General features: G+C 48.6%; 1 protein-coding gene across 2 annotated transcripts in view; it reads left to right on the top strand.

Annotated features, from left to right (window-relative positions):
* SEMA5B (semaphorin 5B) overlaps positions 1-26,443 on the top strand; it is a 128,027-nt gene that overhangs the window by 80,588 nt on the left and 20,996 nt on the right. For both annotated transcript variants that reach the window (XR_012507256.1, XM_010970909.3), the window contains exons 3-11: positions 2,092-2,191; positions 7,612-7,657; positions 18,148-18,210; positions 18,569-18,667; positions 19,157-19,370; positions 20,033-20,318; positions 22,650-22,785; positions 23,942-24,149; positions 24,254-24,461. Coding sequence is in view for 1 of the 2 variants with exons in the window: in XM_010970909.3 (XP_010969211.2) it covers positions 2,092-2,191; positions 7,612-7,657; positions 18,148-18,210; positions 18,569-18,667; positions 19,157-19,370; positions 20,033-20,318; positions 22,650-22,785; positions 23,942-24,149; positions 24,254-24,461 (1,360 nt within the window). In the remaining variant the exon portion in view is untranslated. The remainder of the gene's footprint in view (positions 1-2,091; positions 2,192-7,611; positions 7,658-18,147; positions 18,211-18,568; positions 18,668-19,156; positions 19,371-20,032; positions 20,319-22,649; positions 22,786-23,941; positions 24,150-24,253; positions 24,462-26,443) is intronic.

Here is a 26,443-nt window from a genome sequence, read left to right as displayed (position 1 = left end):
CTCTTGGGGAGCACCCTGTGTGCTGGGGACAGGCAACCCTCTCACCCTGACTTCTTCCCCTCACAGAGAACAGATGAGCACTTTCAGAGTGACAGAAACACACAATGTGAATGGAACGGGAAGGGTAAAGAGAGTGTGGAACAAAATAAGATCAGGGTGGAGAGCTTATAATCCAGGAAGGCTTCCTGGAGGAAGAGGACCCTTGTCTTAGTCTCTAAGGTAGGATGATATCCTACCAGGATTTCCAAACGTGGCCCTTAGGTCAGCTAAAAACTCTACCTGACTCCAGATTCACGCCTTATACTGAGATTGCTCAGATGCCATTGCAACTTCATGACAATTCTTGCCAATAGTCATCTGCTGAGGGCAGAGGCAGACACAAGAGGTTTGCTTCATTTTGCTGCAGCATTTTCTTCTTTTTTTAATTGTGCATATCACACTTTTTTTGAAAAACATCCAACTCACAAAACCTTCAGTTCTCTGCGGAGCGATTAAGTCTTTTCCTGTCATGCAGAAATGAAGGGCTGCTTTTACTCTGTAATGCAGGGATAATGAGCAATGATTTATTTCCCTTAGATTACACACACACACACACATTTGTGCACACATGCACGCACACACTCACTCCTCTGGCCATTCTGGAAGCCAGTCACTAATGCACTGTGGGGAGAAAGCACAGGGCCTCTCACATTTCCCCCTCATCTTTCCCATATCAGCATGAAACTTCCTCTGCCCCACAGCACTCTCATTACTAGTCAGTTCCCTCCCATCCATGAGGAAGGGGCTGAGGGAGAGCTATTAGGGGGCTGTGAGCCACGGTGGGGGAAATAGGCTTCCAGCTGGAGGGCAACAGGGAAAGTCAGCTGGGCGCTGTTCCCTAGACCACTGCCCCATCCATCCGGAGTGCTACAAGGGCTCCTCTCTGCCCACCCAGTCCCCATGAAAGACTTTGGCCTTGGCTGGGAAGATCCTTCCTTGGAGACAGATGGACACTTCCTACTCACCCTCCATTTCTTCCACCTCTGTGTAGCTTTGTCTGAAAACTTGATTCTTCTTATACAGAAAGGAGTTGAGGATTATTTGTACATTCATTCAAATACTTCCAGGTGCTGGACAGAGCCTAGAGATCCAAGAAGCAAGATCTTCCCTGTCCACCAGGGCAAACTGCCAGGTTAGACACCCAGGCAGATGGAGGCTTTGATGACAGTCAAGTAGAGGTATATGGGAGCCCTTTACCTTGCATGAGGGAGTCAGGGAAGGCTTCTTGGAGGAGGTGGGGTGGGGATGGGGGCAAACAAGAACTGTTCATCGAGCAGGAAGAGAAGTGCAAAGGTCTACAGGTTCCTGTGGGATAGATCTGGAGACGTGCACCACAGTCTGGTTGAATGTAGCTGGGGTGGAGGGTTTGAGGGGGGAATATATGAGCTGAAACATCATTCTTTTAGTGGATCACTAAATAATTTATTTGTCAGGCATTCTACCTCGAAGGACACTGGAACCAGAACCCAAAGGCCTTCACAGGAGTTGGGATTTTTCCTAGGGGCAACTAGGAGCTATTAAAGGGTTTTAAGCTGAAGAGTGACATCAGATTTGCATTTTAGAAAGACTGCTTGGTTGCCATGTGGGAAATGGACTGGAGGGGCAGGAGTGGAAGCCAGGCCAGTTAGGATGCTGTTGGCACTAGTCTAGGCAAGAGATGATGGTGGCTTGGTAGGGGGATGGAGTACAGAGGGCAAGATGGACGGATTTCAGGACAGTGTGGAGATAGAACAGACAGGGTTTGCCAGTGTGTTTGGTGTGGCTGTTGAGGGTCTCGGGAGTCAAGGATGATTACAGGTCTCCCTTTGGGCAGCAAAGGGGGCAACTGGAGCCCTCCTCTGAGCTAGGGAACAAAGCAGGAGCTTTGTTCACTCCCTGTCCCCTAACTGGCTACTCACTGAGCTGGTGGAACCCAGGTCTCTGGGGTGCCTCCTGCCTCACCACAGCCTGACGGCAGCCCTGATGGCAGCCCTTCCATTCTTGGGTCCGATGCTGGTGCAGCTGGGGTCCCTGGTCCAACAGTAACCGAACGGCTGCCTCTCCCTCCCCTAGATCTGAAGCCATGGGTCTCTAACTTCACCTACCCTGGAGCCCGAGATTTCTCCCAGCTCGCTCTGGATCCTTCCAGAAACCAGCTCATCGTGGGAGCCAGGTAATGAGGTGTAGGAGGGGTGGGTCCAGGACTGGGGGAACCAATTCTAAGTGAATTGGGTGGAGGGAATATTATTTGGGACGACCCACTGTGGGCAGACACACAACCTGGGCCAGGCCCTCTGTGTGTCTGAATATCTGTCCTCCACAGAAGGAAGCATTCCTGGGGAGTGGTGGGGAAGGGTGGCAGGGAAGCGACCTCTAGACCTTCAGATCCCAGCAACCCACGTTCCTCAGTGTCCGGCAATTATTGAGGGCAGGAATGCCCACTGGCGACCTCCTAGCCCCTGTCCCTGCCATGCTGCCAGGACTGGCCTTGCTAGTGTCCTCCCTGGGAGCTTGGTGCAGAAAAGGTGCCCAGGAGCCCCCTGCTGGCCAGCTGGTTGCCTGCACCGGGGACACGGGACATGTGCTGCTTTTATGAAGGACCTCACTTCCCTGTTGTTGCCTGACCTCGGTTAGCTCCACTGTCCAGCTCTGCTATTCAAAGGATAACACGCTCTAGGGAGGACTTGTGGAGACTTTATGGGGTGGAGTAGGAGAGAATTCTCACAAAATCAGAGACCGTCAGCTCTGCTATTGAAGGGAGCTTAGAGATGATCTGCTCCAGTGGGTGTCAAAGAGTGGTCCCGCATCCACAGCACTGGGGACCTTGTTAGAAATGCAGGTTCTTGAGCTCCACCCCCGACCTGCTGAATCAGAAACTCTGGAGGTGCAGCCCAGCAACCCGTGTTTTAACAAGCCCCCTAGGTGAACCTGATGCACACTGAGGTTAGAGAAGCGCTGGTCTGATCCAACTACCCTCGATTTAAACATGAGGAAGCAGAGGCTGGAGAGGGGAGGGTGACCTTCCCAAGATCATGTAGCAGAAAATGACAACAGAATCTGGGGACTAGAACTCAGGTCCCCTAGCCTCGGGGCTAGAGTTTTTTCTGCCAACCCATGTTACCACCTCCAACTATGCTGGAAGCTCTCCACCCGTAGGGGTTCTGATTCAGCAGGTCTGGGGTGGGGGAGGGTAGCCACTGGGTTGGCACCTCCAGGCTACACTATATGGCTGACTGCCCTTGACTTCTGGACTTTCCTGAGTGCCCTCACCCCTTCATTTGCCATGTGAAAAGGAGGCAAGTCAAGGACAGAACTCTGGACCAGATGAGCTGCATTCTTATCCTAGGTGATCTTGACCTTTGAGCCTCAGTTTTCTCGTCTGTAAAGTCTGAGTCACCATCTCTGTGCTGCCAACATCACAGGGCTTTTAGGAAGCTGGGGCTAAATGCATTTTTTTTTTTTAATTTTGAAATTAACCTATTTTGCATCAGTGATGTGTGTTATGGTATAACATTCAGAAGGTACAAAAGTGAAAAGCAGGGCCACCCTCATACGCCAAGCGGAGCTCCTCATTTGGAGGCATGCCCTGCAGTGAGTTTGTGTATCCTCTCAGAGGTAATCTCTACATGCGCAAGTGTACCAGAGTCGAGACCTTATTTTCCCAGCAAAGAGAGTAATTGTTTTACTGTTTATTTTGAGATAATCATAGAATTACATGCAGTTATAAGAAATAATAGAGGAGGGGAGAGAGTATATATAGCTCAAGTGGTAGAGCACATGCTTAGCATGCAGGAGGTCCTGGGTTCAATCCCCAGTTCCTCCTCCAAGAATAAATAAATAAATAAACCTAATTACCTCCTCACCAATCATCATCATTATCCTCCTCCTCCTCCTCCTCCTCCTCCTCCTCGTCCTCCTCCTCCTATCCTTATACCCCTCACCCAGTTCCCCCCAGTGATAACATCCTGCATAACCACAGTACAACGTTACAGTCAGGAAGCCAACACTGATTCCACCCTTCTACCTGATTCAGAGCCCACCAGTTTTACATATGTGCTTTTTAAAATCCTGATGCCTTTGAGATAAGTCAGAGAAAGACAAATACTGAATGTTATCATTTATATGTGGGATCTGAAAAGATAAAATAAACGAATGAATATAACAAAACAGAAACAGACTCACGGATGTAGAGAATGAACTAGTGATTACCAGTGAGAAGAGTGCTGTGGGGAGGGGCAAGGTCAGGGTAGGGGATTAAGAGGTACAAACTACTGTGTATAAAATAAATCAGTTACAAGGATATATTGTAGAGCACAGGGAAATAGAGCTAATATTTTATAATAGCCTTAAATGGAGTATAGTTTATAAAAATTTTGAATCACTAAGCTGTACACTTGGAACATACAATATTGTAAATCAACTATACCTTAAATAAATAAACAAACAAACAAATATATAAATGAAATGCCTTTGCTCTGAATCTCATGGAAGTGTTTTGAAAGCTGCCATTCATTCCACACCTGCCATGTGCCAGGCACTATTTCATGTACCACATGTGTAGTAAAACATCTAAAAAGGTCCAGTCAATGTTGTAAATCAGGCACAGAATAAATCATGTAACCTTCACAGTAACCCCAGGCAGTAAGCTCTACGATTATCCCCGCTGTCCGGACCAGGAGTCTAAAATGCAAGAGGGCAAGCCTCCTGCCTGTGTTCACACTGCTCCCGATCTGCGTCCTCCCCTACACATGGGGAGGCGTCCCTGGGCCTGGGTCCTCGAGCCTGGCTATATCCGCAGAGAACAAGGAGCAAATTGGTCCTGGACCGGGTCCCTTGCACCCCTTACAGCAAATGAAGTGGGTCCTCAGTGTCTACCTTCTGCCCTTTTCTGTAGGAGCTTCTTTCCTTCCTCCTTCTCTTCTGCTTGACATTCCTCTCCCTTCTTGGTGACCCCCTGGGCCTCTGGAATTCAGGCTAGGGAAATCTTTTATTCATTTTTACCCCACTTTATTCCATAAGGGGTTTAGGGTGGATCAGGCTACAGAGATTTCTCTCTGTTCTCATCTCCCAGAAGAGCAGACGTGGATGTTGTGATGAATGATTTTTGATGGGATGAAAATGAAGAAAGTGATGCAATGTTTCCGCTAATTTTTTAAAGCTGTGAGCAGATGCCTGTGTTACCTGAGCGGACAGCTGGGGCAGAGCCACATGCTGGAGCCCATCTGTCCTTAGGTTAAGGGGCCGGGGGTTGGGGGGTGAGCCCTGCTGAGGACCTAGGGAGGGTCAGGGGAAGGGAGGGGCCTGAGAAGGAGGAACCACAGAGGCCTGGAGCCAAGGTCACCCGGTGAGGCCTGCCGAGACAGCAGAGCAGCCGAGTGGGTCCTGGGCCTGGAGCCAGAGGTGTCTCCTTCAGGCCCCCGGATCCACTCAGCAGGGCCCCTCCTTCTCTTTCTGGCCCACTCCACAACCTTTCCCCTCGTTTCTCAGGACAGCTGAGATAGGCCAGAACTTTCTAAAGCAATTATTCCTAAAAACTTCAAGAACTGAAAGAAACGGCCAAAAGAAGATGTACGAAGGAAAGAAAATTCTTCGGGAAAACCAAGACTTCACATCTGCTTGACATTACCTCTGCCTTTTAACGCACATCACCCTGCCCCGTCCTCACAGCCCTGTGAAGTAAGAAAGACAGACGTTAGTTTCTCCGCTTTACAGAGGTGGACACTGAGGCCCCCAGAGGCCCCTCAGCAAGCGACGGAGCTGGCATTCTTCCTGTCTCTGCCGCGGGGGCTCCTCTGTGAACCTGCAGTCACTTTCCTGTGGCTCCTTGCCCTGGGGTCCTGCCACCCTCCGAGTCCATGCACAGTGGCCTCGTGACTCCAGAGTCCAGGCAAAGCGATTTCGGCCTCACCTGACACTGAGAGTGCTCAGTAAGTGGGTGATAGTCATAGTGGTGCTGTCAGCATCAGTATTGTTTAAGGGTTTTTTATTTTTCTAAGACATTAAGGCTTTATTTTTTAGAGCAGCTTTAGGTTCACAGCAAACTTGACAGGAAGGCACAGAGATTTCCCATAGACCCCCTGTCCTCACACACGCACAACTTCCCACACCACCACCATCCCCCAGCAGAGTGGTACACTTCGTACAACTGATGAACCCACATTGACACATCATTATTACCCAAAGTCCAGAGTTTACGTTAAGGTTCACTCTTGGTGTTGTACATTCTATAGGTTTGGACAAGTGTGATATTATGTAGTCATCATTATAGTATCTTATTGAGTGGTTTCAGTCTAAAAGTCCCCTGTGCACTGCTGCTCACCCGTGCCCCCCACTCTCACCCCCAGCGACCACTGATCTTTTAATGTCTCTGTAGTTTTGCCTTTTCCAGAATGTCATATAATGACATCATACAGTATGCAGCCTTTTCAGATTGGTGACTTTCACTTAGTGGTGTGTATTTAAGCTTGTCTTTTCCATGTCTTTTCATGGCTTAATGGTTCATTCCTTTTTAACACTGAATAATATTCCATTGTCTGAATGCACCAGAGTTTATTTATCCACTCACCTACTGAAGGACATTTTGGTTTCTTCCAAGTTTCGGCAATTATGAATAAAGCTGTTATAAACATCTGTGTGCAGGTTTTTGTGTGGACGTAAGTTTCCTTTTTTAAGGTTTTGGAGCAGAGGCTGAGCATATGATGACAGCAGAGTTTGAGGAAGACTAGCCTGGCTGCCCTGTGCAGGCGGAATTGGGGGAAAGGAAGTGAGGTGGCCAAGGGGTAATCTGGATAAGAGGAGACAGGTTGGTCCAGGGAGGTGGCCGTGGAAATGTCAGATTCAGAGTCATTGACTGCAGGAGGGACTGCGGGAGATGAGGGAGAAGACAGATCATATGATATCACTTATGTGTGGAATCTAAAAAAATGCCAAAAATGAACTTATTTTCACAACAGAAACAGACTCACAGACATGGAAAACAAACTTACGGTTACCAGGAGGAAAGGCGGGAGGGATAAATTAGGAGTTTGGGATTTGCAGGTACTAACTACTATATATAAAATAGATAAACAACAATGCCCTAGTGTACAGCATAGGGAACTATATTCAGTATCTTGTAATAGCCTATAATGAAAAAGAATATGAAAAAAAAAGGAAAGCGACAGGACCCCAAGGGCCCAAGAGCTCCATGAGGCTTGAAGTTGAACAGAAACAGGTTCCACGGCTGGGAATGGGACAGGAGGTTCTGCCCTGGGCCTGCTGGGATGGTGGGGAGTAGAGACAGCATGGGCTTTGGAAGCAGAGGAGTCTGGGTTTCCATCCTACCTCCTCCACTTACTGTCTCTCTGACTTGGATCATTTACCTAACTTGTTTTCTCATCTGTAAAATGGAGTTTTCTCTCTGTCCTGCTGGGGTTGCTGTGCATAGTAAATGAGCTAGTGAAGGTCAAGCTCACCCTGGGGTCAGCCCACCATTGGCCCTCTGCTGTTGGCACCTTGTCCTGGCACCCGGTGAGGCAGGAGCCAGGAAGCTGCTTCCTGGGGACCTGCCTGCACAACCAGCTTGACTTACGATCTCCGTTTCTGTTTTCACAGGAACTACCTCTTCAGACTCAGCCTTGCCAATGTCTCCCTCCTTCAGGTACATTTGCTTCCCTTTCTTGTAATTTCCCTGGTATTTGGGGGCTGGGGCCGGGGGCAGCACAAGGAGCAAGATTCAGAATTCAGCCCCTAGGGTTGAAAACAGGGGACCTGTGCTCTTCGCACTGGCCATGGACTCACCCTGGCTGTCAGGGTGACTGCTGGGAAGAGACTGGGAAGGGGGGCATGGCCGAGTAAACGGGGAGGCACACATGGGGCTCCTGCACTGCGCAGAGCTGCTGCTGAGGACAGGAGGGAAAGAGCACCAGAGCTACGTGTCCCTGTTTGCCTGGACTGAGGGGTCCCAGGATGCAAGGCTTTCAGTGGTAGAACCAGTACAGTGCTGGCAAACTGGAACTACTGGTCATTCTAAGTCCAGAGCCTGAAGCCACAGGAGGGTCTCTGGGTTTGTGCCTCAAGGGAAAGTGTGTCCCTGGTTCCTTTTTCAGCCTGGCCTGAGTGATCCCGTTTGAGCTCAGCATTTTCACTGAGCTATGATTGATTTATTATCTGCTGCCAAGAAGGATTCCCCAAGCATAATTCCCTAAGTGCTTTGGGAGTCGTTTTAATGGGACTCCTTGATCCAGAACATTTATCCCAGATTGAGAAGCAGATGCCAGATCATTTCTGCAGAGGCTGAACATTCTAGAGAAAGGAAGGCCATCTCTTTGTCAATGAGGAGAGACCCTCAGTTCCTGTTTCCAGGAGAGGCTTGCTGGTCCCCAGAGACCAAGTGTTCACTGAGCGCTCACTGTGTATCAGAAGTGAGCTAGGGGCAGAGGCGCTGTAAGACAAGCCAAGTCTCCAACCTCCAGGACTCACAGCACAGCCAGGAAAAGATGATGAATAATATGTAAAACCTAATTAGAGACTGGAGAGGAGTTAGTCAGGTGTTTGGAACAGGGTTTCACTGCAAAGGGCAGTCGGGGAAGGAGAGACCACCTTGATGAGCTGGTGTGACATTCTGGGCTGGTTTCTTCCAGCTGCAGCTGGACCTAGACCCCCCAGGGGCCGTTGCAGCTGGCAGCCACAGAAGAGGTATGAGGGAGCAGTAAAGCTGTGACCACCAGCAGGGAGGAACCAGGAAGAACTAGGGGAAACTGAAAAGAAATGCCATTCATCCATTTATTGGTACATCTATCCTCCTGCCCACACCCTTATTAGCCAACCTGCCCATTCATCCATCCAACCACCCACTTGATAAACGTTTACTGAATACCAACGAAAGGTTGGGTCCAGTCCCAGGCATGGTACTAAGCACCTGCGATCCAAAGGTAAATAAGACCCAGGCCCTTTGCCTGAAGGAGCAAGCATGTAAGAGGTCATAAGTGATTCCCTTTCCTGGATGGGAACCATGTGGCATGTTCCTGGGACCTGGGCTGGAGCAAGGAGGAGTCGTTCCTAGAGGCAGCTTCCCATGTCCTGCCAGTTCAGTCATAAGCAGCCCAACCAGAGCCTAGTTTCCAACTGGTATCCATGGAAAATGAAACCAAGATGCCAAACTCAGCAGGTCAGGGCCTGGAGGAAGTTGGTGCAGAGATGGTCCAAGGCAGGTGGAAGGAAGTGGATCCAGAGGTCCTGCTCTGAGCTCAGGGAGTTGGCTTTTTATTATGTTACCACAGTCTGCAAATGAAGGTCTTCTGGGAGCAATAAAGTGGCCAAAGGAGGGAAAAAGAGACAGATGCACAGAAATAATGAGAGTGCTGTGGGAAGCACATAGAAAGGGGTGTGTGCCAGATACAGTGGTGGCCCAGAGGCATGAAGAACCCCACCCCCTCAGGTTCAGCAGAGTCTGCAAAGGCTTCCCAGAGAGCTGCTTTGGGCTGGAGCTTAAAGAATGGGGGTTGGACAGACAGCTAAGAAGGAGACACAGAGGTGTGAAATAGCATGGACCACCAAGGGGGCCATTGTGACCACATCATGGGGTGAGAGTGGGATAAATTTGGGAGACGAAACCCAGGAACAGAGAGAGGCTACATTGCAGAGGGTCTTCATTGCTGAGCAGAGGGGTCCCTATTTTATTGTGAAAGCAAAGAATTTTAAGCAGAGAAGTGGCATGAACAGATTTGGTGTACAGATCACCTGGCTCAGTGCAGAGAATGGATTTAGTGGAGGAGCTGGTTAGGAATAAGTGCAGTAATTTAAAGTGCAATAATTCAGGTGATTGATGGGGAGAATTAAACTAAGGCAGCAGAGAGGGAATGGAGACAAGACAGAGGAAGAGATCTTTAAGTGGCAGAATCACACAGGGCCATAGCATCACACAGCTCCAGGGAACACCAGGCACATTGTCTTCTTTATGAAGGTGACCCCTGGAGTTGGGGAAGCTGGCAGCCCTGGAGGGCTTAGTGAAGGCTTGGACCACAGTGATGCCATGTAGGTTTCTGGCTTGCAGAACTAGGTAGCATAAATAAGGGTAGGGGTGGAGCTAGACTGACTCTAGGCAGTTGTTCTCCCTTGATTGCTCACTAGAATCAGCAGAGAAGCTTTTAAAAGCACTGAAGCCTTGGTCTCACTCTCAGGGATGAGGGTTTAGGGTACAGTCAGGCACCAGGATTTTTAAAGACTCCCAGGTGATTCGTATGTGCAACCAGGTTTAGGAATCGCTATTCTAGGATGTCAAGAAGGCTTTTTCTGTGGATGCTGCCCAACTGGTTTGGCTTCCCCAAGTGTTCTTGACAGCTGACCTACAAGTCCCAAGTCCCATACCTTACCAGATGTTAGGACTCTCCATCTTGATGATGGGTCCTGGTATTTGGGTCATCCAGATCGGTGTGGATCTGGTCTCAGCCATGGGAGGGTACCTCTGCCAGCCCCATCACTTGTGCTCAGCCTCAGGATCTCTTCTGAAGGCCCTGCAAACCAACTACAAGTGCACCAGGAATTGGTTTTACCACCTTCCAGGGTATCTCTTAGGGGCCTGATCCCAGGAGTTCAGATTGGATTCTTTGTAATAGAACTAAGGAGAGAAATAAATATATTTCATGTCCACATCCCCACATCTCCACCTCCCCACCGGAGGGGGTACCACATGGCCACAAAGAGGAGAGAACGAGAGAAGTGGGAGTGGGCTGTCCAGCATCCCCTCGACTAGGCTGGAGGCAGACCTCAGCCAGTGGTCTCCTGGTTTTCCTCCTGGTGAGAAGGCCCTGTCTTTTGACCCTAAAAGCCAAGCTTCATCTACTGCTCCTCCATTGCCCTATCTGGAGCTTTGGGTCCCTCTTTATAAGCTTTCAGCCCACAGCATCTGCTATCACAAGTGGCTCACATCAACCAAGCACTGAAAATGAGCTTCACCACTTTGCCAACAGGAGGAGGCAGGGCCGAGCACCTCCACCACACCCCCAGCGCAGCTTCCTTTACTCTCCATACTGTGTGGAGTACCCACTGCAGTAACTCTCCTTTACAGCTTACTGATCCTCCAACGTGGCTCGAGGGTATGATTTGACCAAACTTAAACCACGATGCTTTATTGATAGTTTAAATAATTAACATCCCTTAAAGAAAGAAATCTAAATGCAAACAGTTTATGCAAACCAGTATCCTTTACAAGGACTTCTGAGTACCTAATACCTATTAACAATTTATGTGTAACTGACTGTACTTCAACTTTTAAAAAAAGGCTGAGAAAAAAACAATTTATGTGAACTATTTCTTAAGGAAACTAGAAAAACCCAGCCCCCTTCCCAATTCTCCAAGCAGCAAGTGAAGAGAGATGCAGGTAGCAGCAGAGGGGGCAGGACATCAAATTAGCTCACCTGTGATAGTTATTTATCAGTGTAATTTAATAAACTTCTTTTGGGAAAGAAAAGGTAGCAAGTGGTTGACAGTGTTGAGGGGCTGCTGATGATAAGCTTACTTGGATTTGCCCACCAGGAGCTCATAAGTGACCTTTACCAGAGCAGTTCCAGGGGATGATGTGGCTAGAGGCTTCACTGCAGTGGATTTATGGTCTTGGGCTGCCACACGTCCTCCAAGTGCAGAAATGGGGACTGTTCTGCAACAGGACACATATAGGGCTTTGTTTGCGCCTGGACAGATGGTGAGGCTGATTCTGAGCTGTCTTCTAGTTATCTCCACATTGTACAAACTAGGCTGGCAGCATCAGAATTGTTTGAAATCGAAACTCTGCTAGTGGTGGACTTATCGCTTAGGAGATGTTTTAATTGTCTCAGGCATTGTCCCTGGTGTCCAGGGGAGTTGCTGAGTCTACAGGGAGGTTATCCAGTTCCAGGCTGTCTCCACTGCTTTTTCATATAACAGAGAACCATGCAGTTACTCTGTTAGAGATTGCCAACCTGGAATTTCTGGGACAGTCCTAGTTGAAAGCATTCTGCATGGCAGATTGATCATACATGTCTATCACTACTTCACATAATTCCACTAAGCGGATAGTGAGAAAATTTAAAAAGTATAGATCTGCAATGACAGAGAGAACAAAGGAGTGGAGACGAGACTAAACGCTTTCTGGGGAGATGGAAAGTGAATGGAGCAATCAGAAGTGATTTAGCAGAGCAGGACAGTTTACAGAGGGAGCTATGGCAGAAAAGCAAGATGACTCCCTAGAAGGCCTCAGAAATTGGAGTGTTGGGTATTGTGAAATGTGAGGATGAGGTACAAGGCTAAAAGGGGGAAATGGTTGAAATTATCTAAGTTGAGAGGTTGGAACCCAGATCTCTTGTCCGATCCCACACAGCAATTCCTTCCTCCATTTTACCCCTCCCCAACAAAAGAAGACTAAGACCCTTTCTTTAAAGACCCAATTGTTGAGGGTCCAAATTTGGAGACTCCAGGAAAGGTGAAATCACACTGATGGGGTTTGGCACTAGAACAGTGCTTCTCCTTTTTCTTCCTTTGTGTAATTTGTTTATTGAAGATACCTGGTGATTTGTCCTACAGAGTTTCCCACAATCCAAAATATGCTGATTGCAATGTGGTATAATTTAACATGTTCCTCTATTCCCTATATCATCTGTAAATTGATGGTTAGATCTAAAGACTTAATTAAATATAGATTCTGGCAAGATTACTTCATAGGTGTTATTGCGTACTTTTTAAAGAAATACATAATATCTGATTTTCTGTGTCTGTGTATGTGTGTGTTTGTGTGTGTGTGTGTGTGTGTGTGTGTGTGTGTGTGTGTTAGCACCATTGATGATGGTTTCCCAGGTCCATTAATTCTTTAGGTATTACAATGTATTGGCTGGACTACTGTTAGGAGAAACTTCTCCTCATCTACTATTTGTTTACCCAATAATATGGTCATACAGGAGAGAGGCAGGATAAATGTTTGATACTCTGTCTTTATTCACCAGTTTTCAAATAATGAGCTGGTTTGGTAGTATCTGTCGATGATGATCAGAAAAATTTATTCTTTTATTATTATTATTATTACAGACTCATGGCTTTAAATATTGTTGATGTTTCAATCCATTGCAGTTATCTTTCATGACTATTCTCTTTCACCAGTAGGTGGCCTTTTCAAGTTGGCTTCTGGGTCCCATGACATGATGACCCTAGTGGTCTTTGATTGCTCCCTTGCTATTTGGTGTGAGTTGTCCCAGGCAGTCTGTACATTTCCTGCCCCAGACCTGGAATTAGCTGTTTCTCCAAGAAGCCTTTACTTCTTTCAGTGAGAAATGGTTAGTGATTTATTTTAAATATAAATAAATAGCCAAAAATCACCAGACACTTGAGGAAAGCCTCTAAAGTGAAAGAGAAAGATCAAAACAAACAAGCAAACAGAATGAAAGAAGCTGTAAGATTACAAACAGGAAAAATGCAAGAAATACAAGAAAACATTTTAAAAATTAATTAGAAAAAACTAATTAGAATCTTCTGGGATATAAAAATATATTTTGTTTCTAAGACACTAAATTAAAAATATGAAAATTAAAAATGTGATTGGGGAAATAAAAATTGAATTGAAGGATTAGAAGATAAAGTTGAAGAAAAATCTCTCAGAAATTAGAGCAACAACAAAAAACAAGAAATGAGAAACAGGAGAGAAATAACAGAAAACTAGAGGATCATTGCACAAGGGCCAACAGTGGATTGGATTAATAACAGTTACTAGAAAGAGAACAGACGAAAAGATGAGGAAGAAATTAAGGATGAAATAACATAAAATTTACCAAAACAGAGGATGAGTCTTCACATTGAAAGGGCTGACTGTGCTCCCAAAAGAGACCTGCAATAAGGCACATCAGTGTGAATTTCAGGATACTGTTATCAAAGAGATGATCCTAAAAGCTTCTAGCTTTTTTTTCTGAAAGAAAGAAAAAGGAAGGAAGGAAGGAAGAAAAAGGAGAAAAGAGAGAAAGAAAGAAAGAGAGAAAGAGAGAAAGAGAGAAAGAGAGAAAGAGAGAAAGAAAGAAAGAAAGAAAGAAAGAAAGAAAGAAAGAAAGAAAGAAAGAAAGAAAGAAAGAAAGAAAGAAAGAAAGAAAGAAAGAAAGGAAAAGAAAAGAAAAAGAAAAAAAAGAAAGAAAAAAAGAAAGAAAACGATCACTACAAAAGATGGAGAATAAGGATTATACCAGACGTCTCAATAGCAACACTGAAATCTAGAAGACAATGGAGGAATAAATGCCTTTAAAATTCCAAGTGAAAATTATTTTCAATATAGAATTCTATATCAAAATGATCAACCAAGTATGAAGATAGAATGAATCAGACATGCAAGAATTTTTAAAAATTGATCTACCATGTTCCTTTTCATAGGAAGATACTGGAGATGTGTTCTACCAGAATAAGCAAGTAATTCAAGAAAGAGGGAAGCGTGGGATTCAGCAAACAGGAGAGGAGAGGAGGTAAGTCCCAGGTTAACAGCCAAACAGGAGGCCTCAAGAACAACTAGTCCATACTCGGGCAGGAGGCTGGAGGATGGGGCAGGAGGAAGAGGATGGGAACTAATTGGTTATTGGAACCATTTGTGTGTACAGTTAGCAAATGATATTGAAGGGAACTGTTAGGCATTTGGGAAAAGTGAGTGATAAGTACATTGCAAAACAAGCCAATGAAGAAAATCGAGACAATTATTCAGTCCAAGAAAAACAAAAAGTTGGTTACGAAAGGAAAATTTATCAGAATAGGCACAATTCATTAGTTCTCAGATGCACATATTTTTCCATTTACTGAGTCTGAAATCAGGCCACATCTTTCTGTCAAAGGCATCCTACAGTTACCGTTGGCAGGACCATAGTCTGTCTTCTGACTTGATGATAGCAACCCATTGACATTTCAGTCCACAAACCATTTTAGGATCATATGAAGAGAGAATATGAACCCTAGTTTTTCAGAAAAACTTCTGTGGATACCTTCTGGTAAGCTCAAGAAAGTGCCAGCATCCAACCTGCAGAATGGGGTCAATAACTTGGAAGAAAATTCTGGAAACCAGAGTGAAATACTCCTGAAGAATCTCTGCATCACTGACATCCTGGGTGGTTCCAAAAAATGATTGTCTAAAATAAGCAAAGAAAACAACAACGAAAAAGGAGCATTGACAACTTTTCTAAGTAATTCAGAAGAGATGACCTCTGAATTCAAAGAAGGTTTAAGAATACTTAATTTGCTTACATCTTTCTTTGTTGTATGCACAAGGTTGATATATGATTAAAATGTATTTCTAAGTACGAGCACTTGCAATAAGCTTACATTAAAAATTTAAGTAATAAAGGAGTTTGGCAACATATTCTCTTAGTGGTTCGTATTACAATTGATGATGTCTTACATTCAGAGAAATCTGGGGTACTGGTTGATAGCAGTGAACAATTTTTTTAAATTTTATTTTATTGAGTTATAGTCAGTTTACAATGTTGTGTCAATTTCCAGTGTAGAGCACAATTTTCAGTTATACGTGAACATACATATATTCATTGTCACATTGTTTTTCACCGTGAGCTACCACAAGATCTTGTATATATTTCCCTGTGCTGTACAGTATAATCTTGTTTATCTATTCTATATATACCTGTCAGTATCTACAAATTTCAAACTCCCAGTCTGTCCCTTCCCACCCTTCTCCCAGCAGTGAACAATTTTTTCATATTCACAATGGTGTAAATACTGGTATTGATTTTAATGTACAGTATTAAATAATTAATATTACATAATTATAATGTGAGGACAGGGAGAGGGGAAGTGCTTTGAGGTGGGGGAAAATAGGGGATGGGTAAGTAGAAAAAGCTTTCACCTCCGTAACAGAAGTCAGAAGATGAAGTCTGAGACTGATACATATTTTTGAGAAAATGGATTTTTAAAAACATGTACAAAAAAAAGCTAAAAGAGTTTAAAGTAGGTCTTGAGAAATGGAGTTGGGGTGTGGGAGGAGTCAGTTGCTGGGGTTTCTTTAAATTTTTTTCATACGCTTTAACTTTTTCAACTCTGTGCATCATTACTTTGGTAAAAATAATTTTTAAAATAAAAAATAAATAAATGACTCAAACAAGTCTGTTCTGTTATCATTATAAATACACATTTTCAGGCCATATGTTCTAACTTTTGGTTTGAGAAATCTACTCACTGTAAGAGGCTGTAGGATGTAACAGAGCTTGGCTCTGGTGTCAGTTGTCTGGGTTTGCATCTTGGATTTGTTGCTTACTAGCTTTGTGACCTTGGGAAAATTGCGCAGCCTCTCTGAGCTTCATTTTCCTCACCTGTAAAATGAGCAAAAGGCCACATGTCTCACTGGCTCTGGTAAGGATTAGAGAGAAAGGTGTGCCAAGTACCTGTCTCAATGTTCAGCATTGTGTGATTTTAACTCCTTTTGATTGTACACACCTGTCCCCCATCCTCCCCCACAATGGGATTCCCACCCCTTTAGAGGTAAGGCTGACCCCTTCAAAGTACCCCTGTGCTCAGGGACCCCATGGCCCCAGCAAAGTCTCTGTCCACACAGTCCCCTCGCAGCCGCCCACTGTCCAGAGCTTCAGGCCCACGTATCTGCAGTGTTTGTGGGTCATTGCCCTTTTCTGCCCCCAGAGGACCTGAGTTTGCTTCTTTATACCCCTCTTTCCTCTCACATCAGTCTGGGAGCTGATGGGGTGCTGAGCATGACAATGGCTCCATTGTTCCTGTTCAGATGAACCCCATGGCTCGAGGGCCAGATGCCAGGGGTCATTTGCCCTCTTCCAAGGTCTGAGAGCAGAGGCCTGAGCTCCAGGCCTGGAATACCAGGATGAGCCCAGCCTGGCCATCGGTCTGATGGAGGCATGACCAAAATCGCCACCCAGCTCCTGAATCCAGAATCTGCAGAAGTCAGCTCTCCCTCTGCCCTACCAGGCAGGTCCTGGGGCTGAGGGTGGGCTGCAGCCTGGACAGTAGAGAGCGGCCTGGCCTCTCCCTCTCCTGGCACCTCCTCTCCTCCCACACCCTGGCCCCTGGAGCTCTGCAGGTAGTGACCGCACACCTAGAAGGAGATTTGTTAGATTTTAAAAGTAGGTGGGGTTCTGCCCCCATTTGCCCATTTGGATGGAGGAGCAGCTTGCTTAGGGCTCCCTCTCCCAGGACAGGTAGGCAGTTCATGTTTATACATGTGACCCAGAAATATATAATGAGCCACCCTCCAGGGCTGACGCTGCCTGGATGTGAAGGGTATGACTCCTCCCCCCACTGCTCTTCGCAGGCTGGGTGGGCTCTTGGAAAGTATAGGCAGAATAGATGAAGAGGGAGAGGGGTTTCCTGGGTGGGGTTAGCCCTCTCCTAATGCCATAGGCACTTGAGAACAGGTAATGTCCTCTGGGTCCCTGAGTGGAAGCTGCATGCCCAAAACATGACCCCAAGATAGAGCATGAGTGATGCTACAGGGAAATAAGGAAGCAGATGGCACAGAGGTGGGGGGAGGGGGGCAAGTGAGAAAGGGGAAGTCCTGGGTCCTTAAGACAGTGGAATAAAGAGAAAAAAACACACCTAGCCTTTGAATCAGGAATGTGGGTTCCAATCTCTGCTTTACCACACACCTGCAGCGAGTCATACAGAACTCATCAGTTTCTTCATCTGCTAAGGGAGGGAAAAAAACCACTCAAAACCACTTTCCAGGGTTGTAGTGGGAAAGTGAAATTGATCTCCTGTATCTAAGGTTTGCAAATTTAGCCTTTCCTCCCTTCCTGCTTCCGGTTCATTTGAGACACATCTGGAGGCACACTGCCCGCTTCCCACTCAGGGCCTGGGGTGGGATTGAAAGTCCTCCTTGGCCACTCAAATCTCCCCAGCTGACCTGGGGACAGAGGCCTGGGGAGATCCCTGGCCAGAGCCACATGAGGAAGATGAAAAGCTGTTACTCCAGGCCTCCCCCTGACACAAGCAAGTGTGAGGGTTTTGGGCTGAGGGCATGTCTCTGGGTCAGAAGGTCTGGCAGCCTTGCTGGGTCCATGTGGCTTTTGTGAGAGAAACCTTACTCTGCAGGCCATGGCCAGCCCCTTCCCAGCTCCCTGTCCTCTCCTGCTCTGGCTGTGAGTGGCACAGCCATGTGACATCTGTGTGCTCCTCCCACAGGCCACAGAGTGGGCCTCCAACGAGGACACGCGCCGCTCCTGCCAAAGCAAAGGGAAGACCGAGGTACGTGGCCTTGGTAGCCAGGGGCCTGCGTGGCTTGGAGCCAGCAGGAGACTTGTAGCTGTGGGGATGGAAGGGCATCGTGTGGGCTCCAGGCCGCCAGCCTGGGTGAGCTGGAGGCTCCCAGTGCAGGTGAGGATGCAGCCTGAGCATCTGAGTGGGCAGTGAGGCAGGGAGACAGCCTGGGAGGGAGGTGTGGGGGAGGAGGTGTCCACAGATGCAACCTCTTCTTCAGACTTGGGTGCATCTGGGGCAGAGAAGAGTGCTGTCGGATATTTGCAGTGCAGCGGCATGAGGGAAAGACACCCAGCACCGCACCTGGAGAGCTGGTACTGCTATTACTTCCCCTTTCTTACTTCAGGAGGAGTGTCAGAACTACGTGCGAGTCCTGATCATCACTGGCCGGAAAGTGTTCATGTGTGGGACCAACGCCTTTTCCCCAGTGTGCTCCAGCAGACAGGTGGGGGCACCAAGGGGTTCTCTCGCCCCGGCACATAGCCTTGTCATAGGGTTGCCAATTCAACACAAGAACCAAAACAAAAAAAAAGATGCCCAGTTAGATTTGAATTTCAGATAAACAACAAATGGTATATTAGGAAATGTATGTCCCATGTAAGATGTGGGCTATACTTATACTAAAAAAAAAAAATGATTCATTGTTCATGAGAATTCAAATTTAAGTAGGCCTCCAGTGTTTTATGAGTCAGCCTCACCATGGAGGGTCCTGACTAGGGGCAGGGGCCCAAGGAAGAAGGAGCTCTTGACACAACCTCCCTCTCCACGGTGGCTGCTCCCTCAGAGGCACTAAGGGTGGGCAGTGAGGAGGAGGTGGAAGCAGGAAGAGGCCCAGGGAGCCCATGGGCCCAGGAGGAAACAAAACTCTGGGGTGGGAAGAACAGGTAGCCCCAGGGTCTCAGGGGAAAGCACTCCATCTCCCCATTGTCCTCAGGTGGGGAACCTCAGCCGGACCATGGAGAAGATCAACGGTGTGGCCCGCTGCCCCTACGACCCACGCCACAACTCCACGGCTGTCATCTCCTCCCATGGGGAGCTCTACGCGGCTACGGTCATCGACTTCTCAGGTCGGGACCCTGCCATCTACCGCAGCCTGGGCAGTGGGCCACCACTTCGGACTGCCCAGTATAACTCCAAGTGGCTCAACGGTAAGGAGGCCCGGCCCCAGGGGGCTCCCCTGGTTTGGACCCAGCCAGCCCACCCTGGGCCCCATAAGTCCTCCTTCCTGCCCAACCTCTGAAAGGGCCCCAAGGGAGTCAGATGCTTGCCCAAGAACCACAACATGTCAGAGATGGACTCCAGGTGAAATCACAGAGGTCCTGAGGACCTCAAGCAGATGGAGGGCAGGCTATGAAGGGAGAGAGTTAGGAACTGATGAAGAGGAAAGGTTATGGGAAAGAAGAGATTGGGGGAGGGCTATATGAGTTTCCTGACCTTGGGAATTAAATCCCTGCTTCTCCACTAACAAGCCGTCTGGCAAGTACTTGACCTGTCTGTGCCACAGTGTTCTCACCTGTAATATGGGGGCAATCATTGTACTTACCTCATTGGTTGTTGAGAGGATCAAATGGGCTAATCCATATAAAGTACTTATAATAGTGTCTGGTGCACAGTGACTGCTCAGTCACACGTGTTAACTCTTAATATAACTGCACTTTGTGTTGTACTTACATAGAGCCCCCAGGTCACCAAGCTGGCAGGGGGGTGTCAGGATGCTCACCTGAGGAAACGGAGGTAGTCGAGTTCTCCCAACGCTGCCCTCTTCCTCCCTCCTGTCCTGACCCACCCGTTGTTCCTCTTCTGCCCCCAGAGCCAAACTTCGTAGCAGCCTATGATATTGGGCTGTTTGCATACTTCTTCCTGCGGGAGAACGCGGTGGAGCATGACTGTGGGCGCACTGTGTACTCTCGGGTGGCCCGCGTGTGCAAGAATGACGTGGGGGGCCGCTTCCTACTGGAGGACACTTGGACCACATTCATGAAGGCCCGGCTCAACTGCTCCCGCCCGGGCGAGGTCCCCTTCTACTACAACGAGCTGCAAAGTGCCTTTCACCTGCCCGAGCAGGACCTCATCTACGGGGTCTTCACCACCAACGTGTGAGTCCCTGTCCTCACCCTTCCCTTGATATCATGGAAGGGCTCTGACCTGCCTTCGCAGCCTGGTGGCCTTGGGCAAGTCCCTCTCTGAGCCTCTGTTTCTCTTTCTGTAAAATGGGGACTGCCATGCATTCTGCACTGGGATTTGGTGACTTGCTGCCTCTGGAGAGGTAAGCACTCATTCTGAGTTGCTGTGAAGGGCAGGCCGAGGCCAGATAGGAAGAAAGTAAAAGGAGCTGGATTGTGGCTCCAGGAAGGAAGACTTGCTGGTGATGAAAGTGAAGGAGGCTGCCTTTGATGAGGGCGGGGGATGGCAGCCCCAGGCGGTCTGACAGCTGCCCATCGGGGAGGCTCAGAGGGCATTCTTTACCCTTCCAACTTCAGTGTTCTATGATCCTGCTAAATCTAACCAGCAGAGTCTTCTGGCCATCCTAACTGCACTGGAAAACACAGGCTGGGAATTAGAACCTCTTTTGTTTCCTAGGTGTAGGGAAGGGTAACCCCCATGGAGATCATGAGACCCTCCTTCCACTGCCTCCTCCCATGTAATGATTGACCATTCAGGTGATTTTTGTATGGGGGATGTTGAATGGGCAGCAGAGACCAAGGAATGCGTTTGTTGTACAGGATGCTGTGCGGGGCCCCTTGTGAGGACATCAGAAACATATGAGCCATGGTGTGGTGCTTTCTCACCTTGCACCCCAGCTAGCAGGCACTGGATGAGGGCCAGGCTAGCTACAGGGAGCACGGCCTGAGGGGGTGGACACGGAGGAGAGTAAAGCTGGGAAGCAGGGACAGAGAAGCCATCTAAGCAGGGGACAGACCTGCAGCACAGCCCACACAGGCCAGGAGCAGATAGCCGGGACTTAGTGACCAACCCTCCATCAGCAGCAGACGGTGGGTAGCTGTGAGCAAAGGGCAGGAGTCACTGGAGAGGCACCAGGGGAAAAGGACATTAGTGTAGACTGCAAATCATTTATGTACTATGTACCTTCTCCATACGAGGTGCTTGTCGTGGTAGAGGTCAGGGGCTTTGAGGACACACTAGTGAGCACGAGCAGACTTGACTCTGTCCATAAGGAGCTTATGTTTTTAAGAAGATGGTTACAAAATGCTCAGTTTCAACTGTGATACATGCTACAAAGGGAAAGGGCAGTGTGTAGGGAAGCTTCTGTCAGTATGGAGGGATGATGATCAGGGAAGGATTCCTGGAGGAAGTAACGTCTATAGGAGGGCTGAGAATTAACTAGGGGAGAGGAACATTCCAACCCAAGGGAACAGCATGTACAAAGCTTTGGGGTGGGAGGAAATGTCTGGGGAACTGAGACTCAAGTAGCAGGAACCTGGCAGGTGAGGAGGCGAAAGACAGGAGAGTTGGCTGAAGGGCGGGCATGGGAGGATTATGTCCGGGGAAGGGCCTTGTAGACTACTTTAAGGATTTTGATCTTTATCCTAAGAGTCAGAGGAAGTCATTGAAGGGTTTCAAGCAGGACAGGGACTAGCTTGGATGTGCATTTTACAGTGCTCCCTCCAGCTGCTGTGTGGAGAATGGATTAGAGGAGATTGGACAGGCTGTGGGGACACTCCTGGAGGAGACGGTGGGGGCTGAGACCAGGCAGAGGGGGAGTGAAGTGCACACAACAGGGAGAGGTACTAAGTGCTGAGAACAGGCCTGGAAACATTTGGTGTAATGGTGTCCTTTCTCTGAACTGTTCACATCAGACTCATACACGTGTCTGACTCAGTGATGGAAAGGAATCAGAGGGATCATCTGGCTCTGGGTATTGGGCTACAGAAGTGATCACCGGTTTGGTAACCAGGTTGTTGGTTTTTTTCTTTTTAAATAAAATAAATCAAACAGAATCAACTGAAATAAAAATACCAGAATATAATGTATTTAGTAAGGGTAAGTACTGATTCATGAAAATTCATTGCAAACGTGTATGGTGCATGTATGTGTATGTCATACTGAGTTGTAATATGAAATATATTTCTTACAGTGGCCATGGACTAAAATGTTTGGAAACCACTGACTTTACTTGACCCTCCCACTGGATGAAGGAAGGGGATGAGGAAGTAGCACAGAAGGGTCCACCAGTGCAGTGCTTCTCATCAGTGGGTCTTTCTTTCCCAGAGGGTCTCCAGAATGTGGGGACCATGTCTCCTCCTTCTGTAATGCTCCTGTGGTGCAGAAGTCACCAGACTCATCCTAGGTGCCTAATAAGCCTTGGAGCTGTACCAGGCGGTGACTTTACAGCCAGCTGTGGGATTTACGGGGAGGAAGCCGGGGCTTCCTAGGAAGGCAGCACCCCGTCATCTCTTGCCTTTCAGAAACAGCATTGCCGCATCTGCTGTCTGCGCCTTCAACCTCAGTGCCATCTCTCAGGCTTTCAATGGCCCGTTTCGCTACCAGGAGAACCCCAGGGCTGCCTGGCTCCCCATCGCCAACCCCATCCCCGATTTCCAGGTACAGCTTCTCCTCCTCTTCCCCTCTCCTTACCACTTTCCCCCAGGCTACCAGCCACAAGTTGATTCCCAACTGCTTAATGCAAACACCAAACATGTCCCTGCTGATCTATGCCCATCTGTGGGGTCTGAGATGGTTCCCTATGAGGGTGGTAACCCCAAGATTGTGAAGTGAGAAAGAGAAAGTGGGTGAGATGCAGAGCAAGGGAGCCTGCTCTGAACCATCTCTAATGTGACCCCTCACCTTCAGAGAGGCAGGGAGGTGGGACCTCAGCTCTACTCAGTGTAGGGGACCAGGAGAGCCCTCACAAGCTGTCTGACCAGAATTTGGGGATTTTAGCTGGAATTTGCTTGCAGTCTACCCAGCATGACTTTATCCTGGTCTCTGAGTGCCAAGAGTCCAGCCATGGTGGTGTGAGCATCCCCAGTGTGTGACAGAGAAGGGGAAGAGTCATGGGGCAAAGAAAGCTACTGATGGCTGACTTTCATGTCCATCCAACTTCCTGCTCAGGGGGCGGTATGGCTCTGGGAAAGACCTCAGGCTTTTCAGTCCTACAGTCCTGACCCAGATCTAGCCCTCTCTATGTGCGACCTTGGGCAAGTCACTCAACTTCCTTGAGTCCCTTTATCCTTATCTGGCACATCAGGATAATACTGTCGACCTCATAGATAGCTCGAGGGTTGATATGCACCTGGCACAGTGTCTAGAATGTAGTAGAATGTTTAGTAAATGGTAGTTGCCTTCTAGCTTTGGTTTAGAAGGTGTAAGAACCTTGAGCTGAGAGGGACACAGGAGAGGGAAGGTGGGGCTTGGCCCAACATGGAGGAGGGGCACCTACAGCAACAGCATGAAATCAAACACTTGTTATCCACACTCAAACGACCCATTTTTAGATAATCCAGCCCCCCTTTCATCTTCCTGTCCTCTTCCCCACCCCTGGCAGGTCTCCTTCCCCATCTTTCTAGCCTCATTTCCCCCTAGTTCCCAAAGAAGAGCCATCTCCATGGAAGAGGGTGAAGCGCATCCTGCAGGGATGCTTGGTTGGCGTGGGGAGCAGGGATTGGAGAATCAGAGTGTGGGTTGCGGAAGGAAGGAGGGGATAGCGGATGGCGGCAGCCAGGTGGCTGGGCACGCATGACCTGACTCCCCGCCGCAGTGCGGCACCCTGCCCGAGGTGGGCCCCAACGAGAACCTGACGGAGCGCAGCCTGCAGGATGCGCAGCGCCTGTTCCTGATGAGTGAGGCCGTGCAGCCCGTGACACCCGAGCCTTGTGTCACCCAAGACAGTGTGCGCTTCTCACACCTCGTGGTGGACCTTGTGCAGGCCAAGGACACGCTCTACCACGTGCTCTACATTGGCACCGGTGAGCCCACCGTGCCTGTTCTTCGAGTGGGAGGAGTTTGAGGGGTGGGGGCTGGACTGCAAGGTTGCGGGGCCTTCAAGGACACCCTCATTTGGCCCCTCCAGAGTCGGGCACCATCCTGAAGGCGCTGTCCACCACAAGCCGCAGCCTCCGTGGCTGCTACCTGGAGGAGCTGCACGTGCTGCCCCCCGGGCGTCGGGAGCCGCTGCACAGCCTGCGCATCCTGCACAGCGCCCGCGCGCTCTTCGTGGGGATGAGCGATGGCGTGCTGCGGGTCCCTCTGGAGAGGTGCGCCGCCTACCGCAGCCAGGGGTGAGTGGGCACCCTGGACGGCGGGCGGGCCTCCCCACCCAGATACCCCGCAATCGCAATAGCCTTCGCAGTCGAGCTCAGAAGGTGGAGCTTTGGAGAGGTCGACCTCGGGTGGCATCCTGGAGCCGTCTCCAGTTGCATGCCTTTGGACAAGTCACTTAACCTCTCTGAACTCTGGCTTCCTCCTCGTGAAATCTCTGCAAGGTTTTTGTGAAGGATAATTAGGATAATCTGCCAAAACCACTAATCACTTCCCTGGGGGAAGGAAGTATGTGTTGAGCAAACGGTGGTGGCTGTTGTCATCCTTGTTGTTATGCCCACAGTTCCGGCCTGTGGCCATCTCTAGTCCACTTGATTTACTCTCAGTCCCTTCAGTTCAGAGAGTGGTCTTTAACTTTGAAACCACAGCACTTATTCTCCAGATGTGAGGACAGGTGGAAGATGCTTTTATTATAGACTGGACCCTTGGACTCTTTAATCAATAGAAATTGATAAGACACCAGAAGAGAATTCCAGGCAAGGCTTTATTGGGGCTCGTGCTGCAGCAAGAAGCAGCAAAAACAAGTAACAGTTGCCCTTGCTCACTCTGGGAGAGGAGCTGCTTGGGTCCTAAAAGGGGCTGATGACAGGGGTGTGTCCGAGTGTTGGATAGAAGGTGTAGCTTCAGTGGTCAGCCCACCCCCTTGGTGGCGCTGTGTGCTGGGATCACGCACAGTATCCTGCTTTTGCTCCCAGTGCCCTCCTTTTGATCCTGACACCTCAGAAATGGCAGTTGGTTTGTGGCCTTTTCGTATCTTAATGTTCATAATTGCCCCAACTTCAGGTAAAGGGTCCCAGGTCCCAGACTGTCTCACTTGGAGCCAGCTCCCAAGTTTGTTCCTCTAACCTCCCAACTTGGAAGAGGCAGAGAGACCTGGCCTGGGTGGGGTGGAGGTGAGGAACAAGGTGGAGACACAACATTCGTGTCCCAGCTGCTTCTGTAATCAGTTCTCCACACCTTAGCTTCAAATGGATTCACAAATTTGGCAACAGTGACACTAGCATTTAAGCTAGAAACAAAAGCCTATCCCAAAGCCAAATGGAAAGGTATCTCAGACTCCTAACCATGTGAGGCTACCCTGAACTGCACCCCCTCACTTCAGAGATAATCAAAAGCTGCCTTTAGCTGGTGTAGCCACAGCCAGGTGGGCTCCTGTGGTCTTTGCAACACAGGGACCTCCTGGATGTGCCCATCTGTCCTTGAGACTAGGGAGACAAATGGCATCCCTACTGCCAAGCATTATTCTCCAGCCCCAGTAAAGTGTGCTGGGAGCTGAGCAGAGGCCTGGAGAGATGGGGGAGGCTGGAAGGTCAGGGTGTGACAGCGGGGAGTGGGTAGAGTGTGACAGCGGGGAGGGCATAGGGTGTGACAGCGGGGAGGGGGTAGGGTGTGACAGTGGGGAGGGGGTAGGGTGGGCAGCTGGGAGACACCCAAGCTCCCCTCAGCCCCAGCTCAGGGCTCCATCAGCAAAACACCAAATATTTGCTAAGCCCTCCCATGGTCAGAGCACTTTGCAGGGTTGCCGGCATAAGAGGAGGGAGGCAAGACGAAAGAGGCCTGAAACACTCTCATTTCCCTCAGAGCTCTAGATGTCTGGTTGGGGAGAAAAACCTTGGCCTGAATCTGATGTGTGGGGAGAGACAGCGGGGGTTAAATGGGAGGGACTCATGTGGTGGGATTGGGCACACCTGGGCTCCATCTCAGCTCCACCATCCACTCACTCTGTGATCTTGAGCAGGTTACTTAACCTTGAGCATCAGCTTTCTCACCTGGAAAATAGGGGGAAATTGTGATGGAGCAGGTGATCTTTAATTTTGGCAGAGGAGTTAAGGATTGGGAGTAATTTCATGAAGTACCTATTCCAGCGAGTCGTCAGTGATATCTAATGTCCTTATTCCTTTTTTATCTCCACAAATGCATTTAGGAACCCTCCAGCCTCCTG

This window comes from Camelus bactrianus, chromosome 1, assembly GCF_048773025.1.
Source record: "Camelus bactrianus isolate YW-2024 breed Bactrian camel chromosome 1, ASM4877302v1, whole genome shotgun sequence".
In the NCBI taxonomy this organism is placed as follows: domain Eukaryota; kingdom Metazoa; phylum Chordata; class Mammalia; order Artiodactyla; family Camelidae; genus Camelus; species Camelus bactrianus.
Note: the sequence above shows the minus strand (reverse complement) of the source record. Positions and strands in the feature narration are given on the sequence as shown.